This window comes from Acanthochromis polyacanthus, chromosome 13, assembly GCF_021347895.1.
Source record: "Acanthochromis polyacanthus isolate Apoly-LR-REF ecotype Palm Island chromosome 13, KAUST_Apoly_ChrSc, whole genome shotgun sequence".
In the NCBI taxonomy this organism is placed as follows: domain Eukaryota; kingdom Metazoa; phylum Chordata; class Actinopteri; family Pomacentridae; genus Acanthochromis; species Acanthochromis polyacanthus.
Window position 1 is genome coordinate 26,313,976 of NC_067125.1, and position 23,567 is coordinate 26,337,542.

General features: G+C 40.4%; 1 protein-coding gene across 1 annotated transcript in view; it reads right to left on the minus strand.

Annotated features, from left to right (window-relative positions):
* The window catches only part of ryr1b (ryanodine receptor 1b (skeletal)), an 83,285-nt gene that overhangs the window by 50,618 nt on the left and 9,100 nt on the right, over positions 1 to 23,567 (minus strand). The window contains 25 exon segments of the mRNA XM_051958395.1: positions 366 to 571; positions 687 to 834; positions 1,048 to 1,207; positions 1,291 to 1,374; positions 1,469 to 1,572; positions 1,952 to 2,056; positions 2,133 to 2,349; positions 2,958 to 3,150; positions 3,234 to 3,475; positions 3,555 to 3,688; positions 3,890 to 4,008; positions 5,305 to 5,400; positions 5,506 to 5,641; positions 6,065 to 6,251; positions 6,342 to 6,463; positions 6,581 to 6,745; positions 6,855 to 7,011; positions 8,507 to 8,581; positions 8,676 to 8,772; positions 9,012 to 9,111; positions 9,212 to 9,324; positions 9,957 to 10,035; positions 10,142 to 10,216; positions 13,409 to 13,510; positions 13,610 to 13,732. Coding sequence (XP_051814355.1) covers positions 366 to 571; positions 687 to 834; positions 1,048 to 1,207; positions 1,291 to 1,374; positions 1,469 to 1,572; positions 1,952 to 2,056; positions 2,133 to 2,349; positions 2,958 to 3,150; positions 3,234 to 3,475; positions 3,555 to 3,688; positions 3,890 to 4,008; positions 5,305 to 5,400; positions 5,506 to 5,641; positions 6,065 to 6,251; positions 6,342 to 6,463; positions 6,581 to 6,745; positions 6,855 to 7,011; positions 8,507 to 8,581; positions 8,676 to 8,772; positions 9,012 to 9,111; positions 9,212 to 9,324; positions 9,957 to 10,035; positions 10,142 to 10,216; positions 13,409 to 13,510; positions 13,610 to 13,732 — 3,339 coding nt within the window.

A 23,567-nucleotide genomic window follows, 5' to 3' on the forward strand; every position in this document is an offset into this window, starting at 1 on the left:
TTAACATCTTTTGCTATCTAGGTAAAGTGTGATTTATGGTTGAAAAGCAAACGTTGACTCAACATTTTATCAACCTTGCGCTTTCTGTATAATTTCGACGTTAGGTCTCAACATAGATTCAACATTGATTCACCCATAGTTTGCTATCTGGGTGTTGTCCTCGCTTTACAAAATTTTGAAAAAGGACTGTTACTGAAGTCTGGTTTATCTCAAAGAAATGAAGGTCGATATTTTTAATAGTTTGGTTAAAGTCAAGGGTGTTTGGAAAAGTTTAAAAAGCTTTTTGTTCATTTTGATATTGGTATGCACTACATTTCCCTAGTTTGATTCCGATTAAGTTGGATTGAAGCTGTGACTGGACTTGCCTTGTTTCCATTGAAAACGTAGGCCAGTTCATCTGCTCCCAGTTCAGTGTCGGAGCGGACATTTGGACGCGCCCAACCAACTCTCATCTCCCCTGTCGTCACTGCCTCAAACTCAAAATACCACTTCCCCTGAGTGACGGCGTACGACTTTTCTGCCCTGAAGATTCGTACTTTGTCACCACGGGTGTTCTCAAGGCCATGGCCAGCTGCAGTAGAGGACAGAAAATAAGACAAGTTGGACTCAGAATGGAAGGTATTGGAAAACACAATCAGTAGTCTGCAAACAGTAAACACTTGTTAATATGAGGTAGGCTGACTTACTGCTCTCCTGATCTGGAGGCTCGATGTTGTAGCCGTAGCCAATGAGGGTGCGGACAGCGTTGTTGACACTGTCTCGGTTCGTTTTCTTAGTTCTCTCGTCCAGCAAGTTGTAAGGTACCAGACGAGGGTTTCGTTTATTTACGATGTCCTGAAAAGAATAACAAAACGTAGCTTGTAGTAAAGAATAAAAACTTAACAGGTGTGACATCCTATTTACAAAATCTAATAAAATGCTGGAACGGCAACACATTAGCATAGATTTGACTGGTTTTCATATGCTGATTAATATAAATACATTAGGTCCACCTGGTTTTCCATAAAGTACAAACAAAAAAATGGAAAAGGTTTCAAAAATGGTCACCTGCACAATGCTGTAGGTCCATCCTTGCCTCACTCGGTCCCTCGCCCAAACATTATGTCCATTTTCCGCCAGCTTCTCCACAAGCTGGTTCTGGTTTGGTGTAAGCTTGACATGGCTGAGGTCGAGGGGGGCAGGCTTGTATCCGTTGGTCATCACATAGCTGGAGGACAGACAAGGACATACTCTGATACACTTACAAGATGACAGGGAAAGATACTGTACACAGCCAGAAAACAATCTTACGTCTTGGGGAGCTTGATCTTCTTGAGATTCTCCTCTGCTTTCTCATCACCCATACCGACGTGGCAACCCAGAGCCAAGAGAGTCCTACGGGATGACACAGATACAGGCATCACCAACAGTGTCAATGGAAGTAAGCACTCAAACCTAACCTGCTACATGAGCTCAGTTACAAACTCACTTCAGAGTCTCCCCAGACATCTGCAGGTTGTAGTTCCTCTCTGGTTCGGGCAGACTCAGGAAGTCCACCAGACAAGGATGGAGTTTCTTGTTGTCATCCCTGAACTGTAAAGAAAAACAGCAGTTTCTTACTCAACCTCCCCAAAAGTCTGTTATTTTTATGCTTTGTTTGCAATAATAGACCATTTTCCAGTGAGATTTTGACAATTTCTTCCCTAAAAGAGTGTAAATTAATGCTACCAATAACCACTCTTTATTGTTATCCAAGGCATTTAAAAACAACATAAGTCTATTTTTTAAGAAAGTGATGACACAAATTCACATACTGGCCCCTTATTTTAACAATGAACTACAGTCTACATACGTGAGAGTTTTGAATTATGACTCAGATTGATTAAAAGCTCCAAATCACCCAAATTTGACAGTTTCACATCAATACTCGTCCACAGTTGCTTCAGTATTCTGGTGCTGACGGCGTACTCACAGTCCCATAGGTCCAGCCCTGCTCAATACGAGTGACAGCCCACAGCTCGTGAATATTCTCCGCCAGCTTCTCTCGGATGCGTTCCAGGTGAGGTGGCAACACGATCTATAAAGGAAAGAGAAGTCAGCAACTGAAAAGTACCAAATATGACCAAAGTCTGATTTCAGTTTTAGAGTTCTACCTGAACGGTGTCCACGGGGCAGGGGGTGAACGAGGTGTGGGTGAGGGATAAAGTGGGGCCTAGAAGGTTGCGAACACCCTCAAAGTCGTGCTTGTACTCCTTGATGGGTTCAATACGCATCCTCTCTCTGGGCAGCACAGCTTCGTAACACGGGGCGTAACCGGGTGGAGGCATGAACTTGAAGTCTCCGTGGCGACCACCAAGAAGGAAGCGGGCCCTGATGTGACAAAAACAGTTAGCCCTGGTCTTAATCTGCTTGAAACTGAGCTTCACGTACTGCTGAAGTCCTTTATGACAATAGGGCAATGATCTGTATAAGCCTCATAAGGAAGAAACCATTGATTTAATTTCTGTGCCAGTTCCTGAGCCTGTGTTTCCCTTCCTGCTGCTGTCATCAGTCAATGCAACATAATCCCCATCTCAGCACTATGACGGACCATTACACACAGCAGCTGTAAAAACTCTGTCAGGACAAGACACTGTAGACTTTAGAGATTATGCGGCGAGATTTAGAGATAAAGAAAGAGCATTTGAAACTAACAGACTGCAGTAATGTGTCACTTAAAATATTCTGTCATCTTAAATGATTTTTGAATACTTTGCCATTTTGTTTATGTGTAACTACACTCATGGGGCACAAATTAGTACTAAATGGGATCATTTTAAAAGCTGGCAGCCTTTCTATGCCTGCATCACTGCGCTGAATTAATATTTGTCACTTTAATTCACTGTTGCATCAGTTAAATTAAGAAATTAACAAATCAAATTAACAGAAAACAAGAAAAGAAAATGGCACAGATGACTTTGCTGTCATGTTGAACTTACTTGACTCCTGCAGAGAAGCTGATGACGGGGAAGAAGAGGCCGTCCACGTTAAAGTTTTCAAACATGCCCTGAACTGGGTGGCCGTTAATGCGGAAGGAGATACTGGGCACGCTCAGATCCAGACAGCAGCTGACGACATCATCCGCAGCCAGAGTGTGAGCGCTGGGCGAAGCCACCTGACGGGCGACGGTACCTGAACAGCAGAGCAGAAAACAAAAGTCACTACAAGACAAACAGCATCATGGGAAATAGTAAAGTTCAGGAAGCAAGTCCCACCTGACCACAGATGTAGTCCATCAAAGCCGTAAGAGTAAAGGTCATCTCCTACACCGTTGCCTCCCCAGCCTTCTCCTCCTCCAGGGTAGGGGCTGTAGCCCTCCGTCATAGCCCAGCCCACCCTCAGGTGAGTCGCCTGTGCTGTCACAAAGGGCTCCACGTAGTCCACCATCATCTCGTAGTACCACTTCTTATACTGGGTGGACCCCTCACATGTACCCAGGAAGATATTGGGTCGCACACTGAGTTTCATAAGACAAAATATGTGTGAAAAAGAGAAAAACAACTAGTAGAATGTAAATTCTGCAGTAGATTAAGTACCTGGTGGCGTAGTTTACAATGTTAGTCTGCAGCAGGAGGTCGCGACCCGGGAGCAGGTTTTCAGTGATGAGGTTCTGGTTGGACCTCACAGCAACACCGTTACACACACAAAGAGAGCGCAAGACATCCAGCACCTACACGAAAAACACAACTATCACCTCCATTTTTACATGTGAAGCTTCCATCCACTGCATTACAACAAACCAGGAAGTGTTTCATGAGGATGCTACAACACTCCAAATCACCACCTGCAACTGTGTCAGCTGGACCTAATTAATGTGACGCAGGCAAATGTTACTTTCCCTCCCTGTTCCTGGCAATAAGAGAAGACAAACCTTGTGGTTCCTTCCATGTTTGTCCAGGAGAGAGATGATAGACTTAATGTGGTTCTCCTGGATGATGTTCAAAACCTCGGGGCTTTCAATTAGGACACAGTACAGCACCTCAAGAATACCTAATGGTAAAGAGAAGGAGGGCATATGACAAATTGTTAGCAGATTCATTAATTCAACCTTTCTTTAAACTCAAAGTACATTGAGGTGTGAAGGCCTCACATAAAATGTTAGCTGAGTAAAAGACTAGAAGACGTCATCACAAAAATAAGTTCAGACAATAAAATATGAAGAGGCAAAATTAGTAGACAGTAATTAGCACTTTTAAGTTATTAAAGACAATTACATCAACTAAAACAAGAGCAGTTTGAAGTCAAACAGGATTAAATTATAAAACCGAACTGTCAAAATGTTAAAAAATGAATTTAGATTGATTTTTTGGTTATTCTGGACAGTAAATAACCTGCAATGTAATCCAGTCATTTGAGCAGGTACAATAAGGGCCCACACTAAAAGACAGTAATGAGTTGATGTGAGGGGGTAAAGAAAAGAGTACAGAGAGTGAGGGGCATCCAACTTTAGCATACAGCTCAAAATGATGAGCGTTTTAACTATAGGCAGTCATAAATCTTAGTACAGAGTCATGGACAGCATCCAAGAGCTGTAGAGTTGTAGCTGATGTATATATGTATAAGATGTCAGCAGAATCCAGGACTGATAAGAAAAAGTTGCCTAAGAAAGGGTTTTTCTACAATGCAGAGAGATGTGATTTGTTTCTACAAAAATAAATTGTTTTTTTGACATAATATAATCATCGGTGTTGACACACAACAATATCGAAAAAGTGTGCTTCTCTCAAATGCCCAAATATTTATACTCTGTACATTCCTCTACCAGTCAGAGTCGAGATGAAAAGATTGTCAAAAGCAATGTTTTTCAGGTGGGTGAAAATCCTGTTTTTTTGTTTTGACTACACTGAGAACTAATTCATCTATACTGAGTGCAATTTCAGCACAACAGTATAGTAGGGTATCATTGGCATCAAGACGTATATTACTGTGGGATACTGAGGAAATCTATGTAAAAGATGAACAGCACAGGCTGGAGGATTGAGATTCTAAAGGGCTATGCAAAAATAAGTAGTAATCTAAGACAAATTGTAAGTAAAAATATCCCTTAATAGAAATTAAGTGCCTTACATAACAAAGTGCTTATTAAAAAACACACCAAGAAGGTTCGATTTTAGCAATTTTCCAAACTAGGTTTCAGACTAGACTGGCTGACACTGAGATCTGTGGCTGAGGATAAGCTCACAATAGTTTAAAGTTCTCTACATCCAGCCAACACTTAACAAGCAATTAGTCAATTCTAAAGATCAGGTCTAATTAGTGGATGGATAAAGTGATAGCATCTGATACCCGAGGAGGCCTCCAGACGGTCCAGTTTGCTGACCAGCCAGTCCAGGTTGTCACAGAACAATGCACAATTAGAGCGGTTCCCCCTGATTAGAGAAGCTGTGGAGTGGAAACACAAAGAGAGAAATAAAGTTACTTTATCCAACTGAGACAGCACTAAATTTGTGGATTGTGCTTTGTCAGAGTTCATAGCCTTTCTTGTACCCAGCAGCTCATAAAGAAGGTTGACAATCTCCTTCCAAGACTCTGCAGCTTCCTCTCCGGCAAATTCAGAGAAGTGAGCAGCAGTGTTGTACACGTTCAGGCGGTCGATGCACTCCAGCACGATGGTAATCATTCCCTGAGAGTTAAAGCAAAAACACAGCGACTAGGTTAGGCATACATAATCATTCAGGGGTTGTTTGTTAGTCTCATTGGCAATATTGTGGTAAAAGTCTGAAGAAGGTTCATTTCGAGGCTCAGATAAGAATTCAGTTTGGGGTTAAGAGCTCTGAATTATGTCACATAAACAGCTCACAAATATGTGTTCAGGTTTATTAGAAGTTGGGTTTAGTTAACCTGTAGTGGAGATGATGGTAATTCCTAAGGGAATTAATGAAATTTAATGTGCTCATGTGACAAAACAAGCATAACTGGTTGACTTTTAAGGGCGTAAAAGTTCTCCAGGGTGTCAAAAGTGGAAGAATTTATTAAAGTTTTAGGAACAAACTGTAAAATCAGCAGCTACTGAGAGTCAGTGTGAAGCTTTGAAGATGCAGATTACCTCCTCTTGGAAGAGGTTCTGCCGGTTGCGGAGGGATCGGAGCTTGGTCTGCTTCTCTTCGTGCTCCAGTTCCTCCTCGGGTGGACGAAAGTAGAAGATGAGATCCTGAAGCGAGAGGATGACTCCCTCCAGAGGAAGTGACACTGCCACCGGTGACTTGCTCTTCCCACTCAGAGAGTCCAGGCCCCTGCAAGGAACACAAACAGCAACACAATAAGTCTAAAGAAACATCGCTGCATCCTGTCACAAGGAATGGTTATGTAACATGCACACTTACTTGATGAACTGTCTGAAGAGGCCCGTGGTGCTGTAAATCATTCGAGCAGCCTGAGACTCTTCAGTTTGGGAGCGGGACACAGTTAGAGCGTCGTCCATGTGGCCCTCCTGGTGCAGAATGACCTGCAGACATGGACAAAAACATGACAGTGTAGATCTAAATAGGTGTTGTTTCTTATTGCTTATTATACAAAATATTCATGATTGTTTCTGGAGGCGAGTCTCGTTTCATTTCCTTGCCTTTCTCTTCATCATCCCCAAACGAGCAGCTTTGGCATCCAGGGCAGCATATGTGAGCCACAGGCCTGTGGACACATGCTGGACGAAGCACATGGACTCTCCGTACTTTATCTCTGGGATGCCCATCCCCTCGACGTCACGCTTCTGAGCCACGTCCACCTTCTCCTGCTCGGCGGAACCAGGACAAAAAGGACAGGTGGGGGTAAAATAAAAGGGGTCAATAACTGAAGAGATCATGAGATAACAAAATACTGAGAGGACTGTAAATTCGGACCTTTGAAGCACGGAAGCAGAATGCGGACAGCTTGGTATTGGCCCTCTCTGGGTCGACCACCAACAGGCCTTTTTCCTCATCAAGACACAGGTATCGGCCCGTGGTGATGTGGCGAATGCGGAAAGACTGTCCCCACTTCATGTGGCTACCGCTCCAGCTGCAGGCACAACGTGGAAACAAAGCATATTATAAAGGCTGGTACTGCCGCAGAATTCAGACATTTTGGCACATTATAGGCCAAGAAATTAACGATATGGTTATGCAAATGGTTGTACATGCTACTTGGACTGGGAAATTTCTTCATAACTGATCAATATGAAGCAAATCTTTATAAAATGCTAACATTCCGTGCGAGGTAGTGAAAGTCTCAGCTTAAACGAAGTGGAATAAGGTCATAATGGAATATATTTCTCTTGATTATCTTACATGTGTGCTACACTCTAAAGATAATGTGTTTCATAGTACATGGGAGGATTTTATTACCTACTCTGGAGTAGAAATTTCCTCTACCATCACTAGGAGGCTGGTGTAGGATTGCCTTTGCCTTTTCTTTTTCTCATTAACTCAATGTATTATCTGAGTCTCCATTTATGTAAATATGCAAGTATGTAAATTTGTAAAAGTCTGTGTCTGTGAGCTGAATTTGTTGTTGTTCTTCTGTTTGTTTTTATCTGTCTTCTTACATTTTGAAAACTAATAAATTAAAAAAAGCTAAAGTCTTTTGAAATACTACTATAATATGATTATCATTTTTTGATTGTTATGAACTCTTAAGCAAATTATGGAAAGCAAAAAAAACTGACACTTTTATAACATACATCAAGGACAAAAAGGCATTTCTGCCACTAAAACACAAAGAAAGTCTTCTTTTGGCCTAGATTTTCTCATGTAACCACAACATCCATGATCAGTTCAAGTATATTTAAGGTCTTATATTTTGTTAGCAAAAATATTTATTGTTTTTTGCACAGAAATGAATTACATATACAAGCGGCAGTCATGCTAAGAGTGTTCTGTGGGTATTTCTGACAAACCCTGGAGTCCCATTCGCACATGCGCATTCCACAACAGCAGAAGTAGTAAGTAAACTAAATTAAACTGTGAGGAAAATTGCAATCCAGATAACATAAAACACACAGGATAATAAGTTCATCTCAGTTATTTATTTGCTGAGCTCTTCATTAGTAGTCGGGGAGTCAAAGTGTTCTAAAAACAGCTGTCAGGCTTTATTGAAGGGCTTTGGGGAAACTCTCTGGGAGAACCTAATTCTCTCTGCCTAATGCACTGCTGTATCTAATGAATCCATCTATCGTGAGCAGGCAGGGAGGGATGTGTCCGTTTAAGGAGAATGAGCCTCCTAGCAGACAGGGTGGTGAATGCTACAACTCGCTGTGTGGCTCTGGGTGTGTTTGGCGTTAAAGGAATTCCAGAAAGCACCATGAGGGGGTTGGCAAACGGCTGAGGACTTCTGTTGCATTTTGCTCTCTTCTCTTTTCTTCAGAGGCAAAAAATATCCCAAAAAAACATGAGAGATTTGCACATTGATTCCTCAGTTTCAAACACTCTCGAGAGAAACCTCAGATTTATCACTCACAACAAGCACGCTTGACGCAAATGCATTGCTTATATGTAGCTATTCGAGGGACAATCACCTGATTCTGAGGGGCTCCAGCCTCCACAGGGATCGAGCCTGACTGCAAACAGCGCCGCCTTCATATGAGGCCGTCCTGCAGCAGAGCAGAAACACATATGCTTTCACATGATAGAAGATTAGCGGGACGTTTTGCTGCTCTGAATAATTCAGCTTTCTTTCCTTCTCACCTGCGTTTTTCCTCTCCTTCCTCTGGTGTAGCGATGGCCAGACACTCGTCCATGTGGCCGTGGAATAGCCTGAGAACGTGACCTCCAGTCAGAAACCCTGCAAGAAGGAAACACCCACCATAATGAGTAAAGAAATTTGTGCATTTCTCAGTGTGTGCTGCATGAATCTTTTAACATAAGCCCTAAATTCTCACATTTTCTTCCTGATTAGTTTGTATTTTGCAACACAACTACAAAAAAAACATATCAATGCTTATGGGTACATTTGTGTGTATAAAAGCTGTGTCTAAAATGACTGCAGAGCAAAAAGCAAGTTTGCATAAATCAAGTTTGTACCCTCAGCTAGCTCGCATCCTGAACTGATTGGGTTCATGTTCCACAGAGTTTGCATGAAGGAGGCGTCCACCATCAGATCTCCACTGGCATAGGACAGATGCTGAGGGCAGAAGACAAGAAAAGATGGGAAACAGATTGAGTTTAGCCAAACCTATTTCCGTCTAAATCCTCCACTGTGCAGCAACAGAGCGGAGTCTTACCAGGTATCTCTCAGAGGACACACTGACAAGGATGAGGTCGTCTCCCACTCGGACCTTCTCACCTTCTGATCTCTGCTTGGAGGCTGGATGAATAGTCCACCAGCACGCCTCACCTGCAAGAGGAGCAAACAGATATTGACTGATACCTTACAACATACGGCTGCTTCACACTTATCACCATCACACTGGTGTTTATCGTCATCAAACAAAAAACTGCAATAAAGCATGTAAACTGTTAATTCTAATTTATGTGAATAGTTTTGTGAAGGTATAATGTAACAAAAGATTTACACATTTTATTATTTTATGTTTCAATCTTATGTTTAATCACTCATAATTGAATTCACAATGTCCATATTCTGTATGCATTCATTTATTAACATAAATATTAAGTTTGAGTTGCTATGTGTACCATCAATAATCACAGACTGAGGATTCTTATTGGTATAAAAAGCCTGAGGGGGATGTCAGAAAAAGAAGTGAGATTTTGTCAATAATAGAAAAGCCTGTGTGTACAGTAAGAAATTCAGTTACTTATCTCTGCAAAGGCAATAAACTCACAACTTTTGTGAACAAATCTCGATAATGTCTCCGAGTAATGAGTTTCCGCCACAGAGGACAACTCAACAAAATTCAAAAACAATGTATAAACTCAGAAAAAACAATTACATAGTAGTACTAGAATGGCTGAGAAATCAGTTAAATGCGGTCTTAGGAAACAGTGAAATTTCAGTTTAGTTTTTACCAGTGGCATCTTCCTGCAAGCCTACATCGAAGGCCAGCTTGTCCGTGAGGGACCGAGATGTAGTCAGGCAGCTCAGGTACTGGAGGAGAAAGTTTGTATTCAGGACAGAATGCATGCATAATTCTGTTTTCTATCCATTTGTTATTCCATTTATGCCTTGTTAAGCTGCCTGTAGTCGGCCTTACCATGCCTGAGTGGTGGTGTCTCAGAAGAATGGCATGACCGTACAGTAAAGTACGATGGCCTCCACCCTGGGACGACTGAAGCAAGAAAGGATAGAATTTATTTATTTAACAGACTAAGTACGTCTGGATCAAACAGGAGAGGAAAACAAGGATGAATTTTTAAAGCTCCGAAGCTCTGAACCCCAACCGTGAATGGCTGGATCACAACATGTCATGGACTTCCACTGACACTGTTGTGTTTGTTGAGGTTGTATTTCATGATACCATGCTGCATGTATAGCCTAATAATCCAGAATTTTACTATTTATGTGCATGCTGTATGTGTTGTATGTGTTGTATAAGGATATATTCAGTATCTCTTGTCTTGGATGTGCAAAGTGTACCTAAATATTAGCTGAAATTCGCGAGTTGATTGTGTATTAAACGTATTTTTAACCAAAATAACACGGTGACATTTTCCCCAAAACAAAAAATTATTTACAACATCTGAGTCCATCTGCAGAAATGCAAGCAAACAGAGCCACATTAACACAGCAGCAGGAAATTAGGATAAAACTATGCTGTAAATCCTATTTTTCACAAACGACGTGACCGATGAAGTTCGACACAAAGGAGTCACCACAGATTACAGTCTCACAGGCACATCAACACAACATCCAACCGTCCTACCTTTTCTCAACATCCAGCAAGGATGCAACAAGAAAACACAGTTATTGTTGTAGACAGATTCACCAAAACAACGGCCTAGTCGAGCCAACAGGAAGATAAGCCTGTGTGTGAGGTTAAGCACCCATAATCCACTGGGATGAGTCAGGGGCAGGTAAGTGGTAGCTCGATATCAGGGGTCTCAGGCAGCATTAACACCAGGCTTGATTAGGACAGGTGTTGCTGCTGCTGCTGCTGCTGGTGATGTGTGTGTGTGTTTTCCTACGTCTGTCTGTGTGTGTGTTAAGAGGGATTTCGGCCTGCTGGTGTCCAGTTTCCCCATCTATCCCTGACAGAGGCGGCTGGGACACCGCGCTGGGCTGCATGCCATGCTATTCTCATCCTCATCATCGTGGCTCATTCGTATCTCTCAACTCCTGTGTAGCAGGAGCTGCCCAGACTAGTCATTGTTATGCAGCTAATTAAGCTATTAGCCTCGACCAGACACAGCTTCATTCATGTGTCATATCAAAAAAAAGTTAAAATCCTGTATGACCCTGCAAATATTCTTTGCTAAATTGCTCCTTACCGCTATAAATGATGTTTTGAGAGCTTAACAGTGATTAAAATTCACAGTAGCTGTAGTTAAAACGTTAATAAAACATGACTATTTTAGTATTTTAGGCTGTGCTTGCCTGGAAATCTACTGGAAAAAGGAAAAAATACTCCATGAATTAGCAAACTTTTAGCTATTTTAAACCTACGCAGTACGTATTAACAAGTCTTAATCATAAGCAGAGTTTTTAAGTTTAAAGTGCAGCAGTAAAAAATGCACATTGTGTATAAAAAGAAACAGAACTCAGCTTGACAAACAAAGAACAATGTCCTAAAACAAACCAACAACATCAAGCAAGGCAAAGTAATGATGAGAGCATGACAATAAATGCGCTGATGATATTTCTGCATGAAATGAAAGAATGATAGAAGAACTACATCAATCGTAACAGACAGATCTAGTTATTAGGGAGAAAAAAAGCACAGAAGTAAGAAATCCTGCTCACTACAACCTTGACTCTAGCTTTTCAACTTGAAATTGAATCAAAAATTTCAATAAAACTTCATTTTTTAAATCATACCAGTATCTATTTAGCCTCAGGATAAAATAATATTCCTTAGAAAATGGATTTATACACATGGAGAGCTACCGTTACTGCTGTTGAAACTGAATCACAGGTGCACAAAACAGTCACCACCTTGGGTTTGGGAGGGCTACACCGACATGAATCGAGACGTGTAAATGATACAGAGCTATTTCATTCATAGGACATCTAGCTGCCAACAGGACAGGGACAAGGACAGTTGCCAGGTTGGTTGGAACACACATTACAGGAAATAAGACATGTTAGCAGACATACCCATTTGTCCAAATCGACTGCCTGCTTGGCAGAGAGCAAGAAGGGGAGGGGAAGTGGTGTCAGATAGCAAGTAAAAAAACAAAACAAAAAAACCCAAACGTAATAAAAGCCAAAAATAAGTCCATCGATGGCGCTCGCATAGACTGAAGGGCTGTGATGTACGATATGCTGCGAGGTGAACTTTGACATTCATATTTAAAAGGTTGAATCTGCGTTTAAACAAAAAAGTAGTGGGAAAAAAGACAGAACAGGAGCTTTATATTTAACCCAGTCTGTTAGAGGGCTGATATACACACAAATACATTTATAAAAATGTGCATACACATAAAAAACCCTGTCTTTTATAATGATATCTGAGAATACATTATAATACTAAAGAAGCTTTGAAGTTGAGGTTAGCTGTGTTTGATTAAAAAAAAAACACATTTTAGGGTATCTAGTTGTGCTCAAAACAGAGGAACAGTGGCAGCATCAGAAATTGTATGGCTTCAAATAAGTACAAATTGCCTAACTTTTTATTTAGATGTTTTATTGAAAGCTCAAATTTTATAGTAGTCAACTCTGAGATGCAGCAATTAGCTCCAAAGTGCAGGTTAGGTGTGTTAAATGGGATTTAATGTTACTTTAACTAAGGATCGATTGGAAATTTTACTATTTGAAATGCTATGAGATGACAAATGTTGTGAATTGGTGCAATAAAAATAAACTTTAATAGAATGTAATCGAAGTGAAATTGTTGCAGGGTACCACCACATTGTTTTTGTGCTACATTTTGCTAAACACCTCACTGTAACATGCCGGATGTAAAGATAAAATTGGTGTTCACTTGCTTTGTTATTCTGAGAAAGACAGCAGACATGCACTTCCAAAATTACTGTTGTGTCTCCCATGAGTAGAATGTACTGAAGCAGTGAAAACAATATGAACGTTTTCTGCTCAGTCAAATCTGCCTGCAAACTCAGATTGCACACTACAAATACAGCAATCAGAGCTAAAATTGAAGACTATTGTCCTGTAACATTGAGACAAACAGGGGATAGAAGCAGTGAAACTGTGCAAAAGAACAGTATTTTTTAGCCAGTCATAAGGAATTATGAAAATCCATCTAAAAAAAGTCTATTCCTCTGCCATTTGTCAGTCATAGGACACAATTTAAACACATATGCATCTCTGTGTGTTCCTATGTATCTACGTAATATGAATCTACCTCAGTCATGTCCACTGTGTTGGCCAGCATCTCCTGCAGAGCTCGGACTGAGAGGGACTGCTCCAGAATGAAGGTGCATATGGCCAAGTCCGGAGGCACATTCTGCATTAACAGCACAGAGGTAAAGCAAAGTTGTTTAAAAAAACAAGGTTGTATTTGACAGGACAATCCAAAAAGGAAGGAAAGGTCATGGCTTTTTACCTGAGCGTTGGACGTGGTCTCCAGGAAGCAGAGGCGGTTGCCGAAGCCCTCGCAGGACAGGCATAATTTAATCTGCTGCTCCTTCAGGACGGAGGCAGTGCACTGCAGAACCACCTGGTCATCCTGCAGCCGGGACACAAACAAACACACATTATTATTTCATGTTCCCATTACCAATTCAGCTATTCCCCTAAAACCTGCTTTGCCGCTTGTTCCTGCTCAGCCAGCTATTTTCATATTTTAGCTTCTTTTTTTTAAAGCAGTGTAAGTAAAAAAAACAAACAAAAAGACTTGATGTTGGATGCAGGTTTTGTTATGTGAAATACCAACCTTTTATTGAGACACTCGGGAAGGAGAACAAAAGAGGAAAACTTGCTGTTACGGCCACAGGTACCTGTGTGCCGCCTGGTTTCTGGGTGGTTTTCTGTTGGACCTTTGTGTGTCTGAGATTGCATGTGTGTGTTCAGCTGTGGCTGGTTACAGAGTCTCTCCAGAACCCCAGCTGCCAGCCTTTCCACCTGATGCCTCCGGAGTTGACTACCTGCACTGCAGCCCTGTTCTCCCTACCTCCCAACCTTCCTAATTAGGCCTCCTTCCAGCTCGCCTCCACCTTCAACCAACCAGACACAGCCATCACCACACCTGTTGCCAGCATACCTGCAGCTATGCTATTCGTCTGGGTGGCTGGTATCTGTGACCAGTCCATCCTGGTGCCTCTCTGAGTGTCGTATTGTTGTTTGTGTGATGTGTTTCAGTCTGTAGGTACGTGTGGTTGGTTGGTGGAAACCACGGACACTTCGGTCTGCAGACGCTCTTGGTGAGTTCTACAGATACTTCGGGCTTCTGTTGTCGGCTGCTACTTTGGCGTGGAGCTTGGAGCTTCAGGTAGCAGTCTGCCAGCTTAGTGAATAAGCCATTCTGTGTTTGAGTATTTGTGACCTGTGTGGCCAGCGTGTGCGAGTGTGAGGCACCAGTTTTGCTGAGTTCCTTTTTGCACACTTTTTATTAGTTTTTGTTACTGGTGTTGGTGTTTTACATTTTACAGCACATTTTATAAAAGGCACCTGCTGTACAGCACACAGTGACCAAAAATGTTGTCCAAAGCATACTTTAAGAATAATGCATTTTATGCTTTTTACCCAGAATTCCTCACTGTGATGCTAATACACTTAGTAAACTTGGCTTAATTATACAATCTATCACATTGAAGGGGTATTAAAGTTATGTAATTGTAACTTAAATAACAACACTAGCAATAAAGGAACTTTGCAAAGATGGACATTAACTGATGCTCATCTTGTACCTAAATGAATGAAAGTCAACAGTCACCTGCAAAAAAGACAAATCTACTTTCAAAATCAGCGACTAAATGGACACTAGTTGTTGTAAAGGAGGCACAACCACTGATGTGTTTTGAAATGGCCGGCTGACAATGCTGCAAACTGCCCTTCCAGTAGGAAGAAGCAGCACAATGCTCCACACAACTCATTTGCACAAGCAGAATGCTAACAGTCAGTAATTTGTTGCTCCTCGTCAATGCCTGCGCCGTCCAGAGACCGGTGTAAATACGGCGATAAACACCTCCTCCCAGTGGAAACCCACACCTGACACTCCACATTCTCAGCTGCTCCTTCTCCTCCGTCATTATGTAAGTGGGTCCATCGTTTAACCTGAGTAATATTCCTCTCCACAGTTCTGGACAGATTCCTGACTTTTCCCCCTCTCGTCTAACAACTAATGAATCATTCTGTCTTCTCAATCTTGACCTGCTCGCCGTCTGGCCTCGGCGAATCCGCACCAGGTATGCGTCGTGACTTATTGTCAGGGATAACAGGCAGCGAGGAGGCCGACAGGCAGCGTAGTCAGGAGTTTGCATGTCTGTGTTTATGGCACATAGCGGGAAAATGGAAGGTGATGCAGATCAGTGACCTCATAACATCTACTCCCCCTTCATACTCAGAGGCCTCTAGTGTTTCTCTGGCTGCAGTGGCCTCCTCTTCCTTTGGCTGGGCTATCATCTATCTCTCCTCAGCCTAGAAATGTCTCCTCTGTCCTGTCCTCGTGTTCCCTGCTTTGCACTCAAGAAAGTGGAGCAATGTGTCCTCTGTTTCATGAGCAACAGCACTCAATATACAACTCGAGTGTTGCTAAAACTGTAAGGGGAACGTGCAAACATGACTTTCTCCGAGAATCTGTGGCGAAGAGAATCGATTTTTAAAGGATGTCAAGCAGGCAGTGGAATATCTTTCCCATCATCCTCTTATGACAGCAGTACCTAAAGTACACACCAGATTTAGAACCTATAGGTGCTACAGGGACGTGGATTTTGATAGATAGATAGATAGATAGATAGATAGATAGATACTTTATTAATCCGGAGGGAAGTTCAAGTGGTTTGAGAGGGAATAAAACAGGTTAAAGTGTTTGTGTTTTGAGTGTATTAATACTCAAACGACAGTCCCCATTAAGGAGATAGGGCTGAGCTAGTGGGTGTCTAAAAGCAGACTGAAGTAAGCCAGTGACTCATTGCTCTGAGACGAGATGTGCGATCGGATGACAGCCGTAGACGATATATGTCCCAGCGTTATACAGCAGTGCGGCCCAGCGGCCTCCATCTATTTCAACAGCTACAGTCTCACACGGCGGACTTACTCAGCTTCAATCGCTCTCCTTCTGGAGGCAAGATCAAAAAGAAGAAGCGCAATTAGGTGACTGTGAGAGTGAAAGCATCCAGGCATGAAACCTGCACAGAGAAATGCAGGCCTGGATGAGGATACTCTATTGCATGCCCGTATCAGTTTGTCACAGTGTGGAACTTGCTCACAATGAATAATATTATTACTGAAATAATTACATGACTGTTCAAAAGTTTGAGGTCACCCAGGCAATTTTGGGTTTTCCATGAAAACTCACTCTTTTATTCATGTGCTAACATAACTGCACAAGGGTTTTCTAATCAACAATGAGCCTTTCAACACCATTAGCTAACACAATGTAGCATTAGAACACAGGAGTGATGGTTGCTGGAAATGTTCCTCTGTACCTCTATGGAGATATTCCATTAAAAATCAGCTGTTTCCATCTAGAAAAGTCATTTACCACATTAACATGTCTAAACTGCATTTATGATGAATTTAATGTTATCTTCATTGAGAAAAAAAAAGCTTTTCTTTCAAATATAAGGACATTTCTAAGTGACCCCAAACGTTTGAACTGTAGTGTATCATCTGGATTTTGAGGAACCGTAAAACAAACTACAAAACCTTGTTGTGCTGTGCAGGAAGGCAAAGAACCAATTTTTCCCATACAAACCTGCAGAATTCTCAAACTCTTATTGTATTTTATAGATTTAACCTGTCAAGTGTGATTCAAAGCCCCAGACAGAATGTCAGTTACTGTCAACCTGGCAGCCGGAGAGGACAAACACATCAGCGTCTGCCAGGATTTTCCAGCACTTTGTTGGTAAATGGATAAACTGGTTATTCCATCCTGAATGCTGTTTCACTCAGAGTTATAAAGAGTTACAAAAGCACTCTGTTGAATGCATCACCAGCTCCACAGCGGTGTCCTTCCAAGAGTCACACTGCGTGAATCACTTCCAATCCGACCACGTGAAAAGCTGACTTAGACACCGCAGAAACCCCGAGGCTTAACTCACACTTTTATTAATAGAAGCAGCTTTTAGGATTTGAAGGATGTGCAACTGACTGGTTATTGTAAACCAAACACAAGTCCTGATTATTTGCTAATCTCTCATAGCTGATTGAGCAAAAACAGATGAGCGACACCAGGATGTGATGGTTATTATCCTCCTGACCTAGTGAACTTATAGCTGGGTGGTAAAGAGACGTACATGAAACAAATCTGATGTCTAAACAGCATGAAAGGTGTTGGGTTACAGTTAAAAACCATGTTCGGACTTGGAAGCTGAAGTACGTGGGCTATGCGGATCCTCAGGGTCAAAGGTGGGAGGCAGAGACAATTGGTTCTTAAGTGGCAGCCAGTTAGACAAACAAACAACCACACAAGTGTGTGCAAATAGGGGCGCGTAATGCAGCAGAGATTTACAGCCAGAAGCACAGATAGCGCCTGAAAGCAGACACCTTTGTATACTCGGCGATGGCGCAGACAGAGGGTAGCCAGGCTTCCCCAGCTGAGCAGGCACGGTGCCCGAAACACACAGGAAACAAGCAAACAAACAAACCGATGCACAGCAGTGAGCGATATCTGCACCCTCCAGTCCTCTGACAGTAAACTAAGCTGAGAGATAGGGCAAAGTGCGATTCTACAACCGTAAACAAAGCAGAGTGTGCGTTAGTTCAGTGTGTGTGTGTGCTGTGATACTTCTGTATGTGGAACGTCCTTAAATTCAGGGAGGCAACTGGGGCAGCAGAACCTTGGACATACAGTAGGGCATCGAGTTTATCTGGGATGTAACACTTTAGATGCACTGATGTGAATGCAGCATCCAGCTCGGTGCAGACACATTTCTAAACTCCAGATGGTTTGTCTTCTCCGCTAGCAGATAATTAGCTTTGATTCAGGACTTGTTTACATCTCAAAATTGCAAATTGAAGCAAGTGAACTTCTAGTTATGATCACAAAAAGCAGATTTACTGATTTTGAGTTGCATGATGGCCCAAAAAACACAGAAGTTTATTCCACCAGCCATTCCCCTCATAAAGAAAAATATCCATAAATTGTTTAGGTTTAAAAAAAAATTATGTCCAGACTATCTGATATTACATTTTTTGATTAATAGATCACAAGGTAATGTCAATCTCCAAAATGACATAACAAATTTTGGTAGCACTTTATAATAACTATACACTATTAAGCATTAGTTAAGCATTGGTTAAGCATAATTTCAGCATTAGTTAATCCTTAAATCCTCATGAACTCATCATGAATTCACCATTAGTAATGCATTACAAAGCATTAGTAAAGACAGTTTTAAATGTTCAACCAACACATTATTAAGCATTAGTTAAACATTAGTAAAGTGCTTAATTCATCGTTAACTCATCATTTGTAACTAATTAGTTATACGTGCATAATTAATCATGAATTCATGATCTGTATGGCATTTATTATGCATTACTAAGCACTTAATAAATCCGGTTAAAAATGTTTTGTTGCTCATTGATAATCTCAGATGTTAATACTTTATAAAGGGTTAGCAACTGTGTTAGTATATGATTTACAAACACATATTCATCCTCAATGAATAACTTATTAATGCGGTTACTACTCATTAGTTCAGTATATTCCGTGAGCCCATCTAAAGTGAGGACTATCTATGCTTTATAAAGCATTTATAAAGGACACAGAAGCAAAGATATACAAAGTGTCAGTTTTATTGGTCCCAAACAATACAAGCTCTTTTAAATACACACTTTAAACAAATACAATCTATAAAATTTCAAGTAAACTTGACAAACATCTTCAAATAACAACAGTCTGTGATCGAATAAAATAGAAAAATAAAATACAAGCTCTTTTAAATACACACTTTGCAATCCTTAACATTTCAAGTAAACTGGTGAACTATCTCTTCAGGGCACACACACACCAGAGGTAAGTGGCTGCCTGATTCTGGGATTCCGCCAGTGCATTTCAATGGTGTGCCCTTGAAGTGCACAAAGTGCTTTACAGTAAAACAAATATACCGTTTTCAAATATTGCAAGATAACACTAGATAATTTCTGCAACCTGTTTGCCTCTACGATCAGCTGCCATCTCCCCAGCGTGATATGGCTCTCTCTAACCCGCGCGGTCTCGCTCTCCAGAACCGCGGAGGAGGTTGGGACTTGCAGGACTCTGGGACTCTGGGATTTTGGAGCATGCGCACTAGCATTTTTGACGGTAAGAGCATGCGCAGTAGCGTCCTACACGTCCCAGAGTCCTACAAGTCCCAGCCTCCTCCGCGGTTCTGGAGAGCGAGAGCGAGACCGCGCGTTTTTTTTTTAAAATTTTTCTGAAATGCGGAAGTCGGAGAGAGAGCCATATCACGCTGGGGAGATGGCAGCTGATCGTAGAGGCAAACAGGTTGCAGAAATTATCTAGTGTTATCTTGCAATATTTGAAAACGGTATATTTGTTTTACTGTAAAGGACTTTGTGCACTTCAAGGGCACACCACTGAAATGCACTGGCGGAATCCCAGAATCAGGCAGCCACTTACCTCTGGTGTGTGTGTGCCCTGAAGAGATAGTTCACCAGTTTACTTGAAATGTTAAGGATTGCAAAGTGTGTATTTAAAAGAGCTTGTATTTTATTTTTCTATTTTATACGATCACAGACTGTTGTTATTTGAAGATGTTTGTCAAGTTTACTTGAAATTTTATAGATTGTATTTGTTTAAAGTGTGTATTTAAAAGAGCTTGTATTGTTTGGGACCAATAAAACTGACACTTTGTATATCTTTGCTTCTGTGTCCTTTATAAATGCTTTATAAAGCATAGATTGTCCTCACTTTAGATGGGCTCACGGAATATACTTAACTAATGAGTAGTAACCGCATTAATAAGCTATTCATTGAGGATGAATATGTGTTTGTAAATCATATACTAACACAGTTGCTAACCCTTTATAAAGTATTAACATCTGAGATTATCAATGAGCAACAAAACATTTTTAACCGGATTTATTAAGTGCTTAGTAATGCATAATAAATGTCATACAGATCATGAATTCATGATTTATTATGCACGTATAACTAATTAGTTACAAATGATGAGTTAACGATGAATTAAGCACTTTACTAATGTTTAACTAATGCTTAATAATGTGTTGGTTGAACATTTAAAACTGTCTTTACTAATGCTTTGTAATGCATTACTAATGGTGAATTCATGATGAGTTCATGAGGATTTAAGGATTAACTAATGCTGAAATTATGCTTAACCAATGCTTAACTAATGCTTAATAGTGTATAGTTATTATAAAGTGCTACCCAAATTTTTATTATTTATCGTAATGAGATTGTTTTTCACAGCAGAATCAGTAAAAATACACACATTCACACATCACCATTTGTTTTTTATTAAGAATTTTCAGACATGTATATTTTTTTCTCATCTAAAGTACATAATTTATATGGACAACTAATACAGCACAGTATTTATTGTTTTTATTTATATTGCATCCTATGGGGTTTCACAGCAGAGTTCATAGCTATTATTAATGTTTTTATCTACTTTGAAAATTAATATGTTTTAACAGAGTGTGTATTGTTTCACCATGAATTATTTACAGTCCATTTCATTGTACTATTTCAGCATCACTCTCAGACTTGTGAAAACCTGCCCAGCAATCAAATCTCTCCTGTCAAACAAATACCATATCCGTTCTTTCTTTTACGGCTCCAGATTCTTGCTCGATGCTCTCATTAAACGGTGCTGATGCAGGCCACCCCAGGGCATCGATTATATTTCTGTGGATGTGAGTGAGGAGAGCGAGGGACAGCACATTGCACAGCATGTGGGTGGAGGAGAGGAACAGTTCAATCAGGGGCAGTGATGGGGTTTCCCTTTGAAAACGGGAAGAGACCATGCAGGTGCACCATCAGCATCCTCCATCAAAGAGTGCAGTCTGAAGCGCCTTGTGGCTTCCCCGCTCTTGAATCACGCACTTGGACTCATGTTTTCTCTTCTACTCTACACTGTAAAGAGAAAAAATCTCTCAAAGAACCTTTATTTTGTGTCTTTCCTCCAAACAATTGTCGTTTGTCATCATTCTCTTCAATAACTGCTCATTTCACTGAACTTTAATTTACGCTGCATGCAGTACGTACAGTCTAGATCTTTTACCATTTCACTTCTAAAAACACTCAAATCGCCTCCTTACTGCAGCGTCAACCAACACCAAAGCACAAGTCACACATTTTCTTGCAGGTAACTGCAGCTGACAGCCCATGAGACTGGAAAAAAAACACAATTGCAAGCCTGTACTGACATTTACGAGGTGACAATAAAGCATTGTGCAAAGGATTTTGGGCCTTTATTATGTCATCAATCAACAATCAGGTGTTTGATTGGTCCCAGATTCCCTCTGCAGCATCTGACAAACAAATCGAAAAATCTTCAGCAACATGGAAATACAAAAACTCCTGCAACAGATGGCATGGCCCCCACTGAGCCTTAATATTGAGTTAATCTGCAGATACATGAGGGAAGAAAACCAAATGATGCACTCTAATCGACAACAGAGCTGTAGTCACCATGCTTGGATCAAACTACCTGCCGAGTATCACAAAAAAAACTGTACACAACACTGTAAAAAAATGTTCGTAAATTTCACAGTGCAAAACTGTTCAATCAAAATGGCAAAAATCTGTTAACTCTAAACCTGTTCGATACAGTTTATATTAAATTGGATCACCATAAATAGTTAAATTCAGAGGAAAATGTCTTTTTTTTTTCATTTTTCCTCTTGAGAATATGCATGTCCCTACTCTTGCACAGTTATTTAATGGAAAAATGCTGTAACAAAAACATCAATGCTGTAATTTTTGCAATTATTTCTTGAAAAGAAAATAATTTTTCACAGTTGTGCTGATAACAGCAACAAATTGTAGCATTTACAACAAGTGACATGGCAATTTTTTTCCTTTATTTCATGTAAAAAATACAGTTTGTACATGTCAAATTGATTAGTGGTAATAACAGACATATGCTTTAATATTTATGGCAGCTATAACTGCAATTTTTGCTAAAAAAAATAGATATATTAAATGTTAAATACACGAATTGTTGAGCTGATAAAGGAAAAATGCTGCAGTATTTGTAATAAGTCAAACAAATTTGATCTTATATGGAATGTTCATGTAGATTTTCAAGTAAAACAAAAATTTCTTTAAAGGCCAAAATTTTTTTCACAGTAAAATATGGAATAAACCACATGTTTAACCATAAAAATCAACAGTATGAATACATTTCTTTACTGTAAATGAAAAAAAAATGTTTTACCGCAATTTTACAACCACAGCTGCCAGACTTCAACCATAAAAATAACTTCTTTTTTATAGTGAAGTTTGTCTTTTAATTAGGAGAATTGGTGTAGTTTTAAGGGGAAAGTGTTGCCATTCGGAATATTAACATTATTTTTTTTGTTTACAGGACTTTATATGAAGTTTATTTACAATTTTTTTGAAAAAATCTATATTTTTGAAAAACTGCGCCAAACAGCACCTCAATTACACATTAAAAAACTATATTTTCTCACTAAAAGAAGTTAAAGGATAAAGGTTAAAGGGTACTCAATATAGGCTCTATATACCTATGTAAATGTACTGTGAACTGTGCTTATGTTTCACTTCTATTATTGCTTTTACTGTATCTCCACCATGTAAACTCTGATGGCAGAAACATCAACCAGCTCCATAAGAAGTATTACTATACATTCAGTAGTACACATGTACAGTCAACTGAAGTTAAAACCAAACAGTTATTTGTAACACTGTTTTAATTTAGCTGTTGTGCAAAGACAGCTCAACTAAAAACACTTAGAAGTCTCTCTTCCAAACCCTTTGAGTGACTTCTATAATATCACGGTGGTGCTTTTCCTGACATGACATTAATATAACACTCTTTGAAGACTCAAAACCTTGAAAATGATGCAAGAACAACCACACAGATTTTTGCAACAAGCCTTGTTCTGTTGCATCAAAGCTGCGGCTTGTTTCCTTCTGCTTCGCCGTCACAATACAACAAACTTAAATGCCACAAAATGTGTTTCTGTCTGACAGCTAAAAGTGTTTGTGAAAGATATCCTGCTCGCGGCTTCAGGCTGTTGATTTTTGTTTGTGCAACACAGGAGCAAAGCCCCTGCAGGCTGAGTGACAGCAGGACACCAAACAACAAGGCAACTGTTATCTCACTTATACACGACTATAGGACTAAACAGCTCAGGCTGCGCGCATTTGAAAATAAATCGCAGGCAAACTGAGGGAAAGCTTC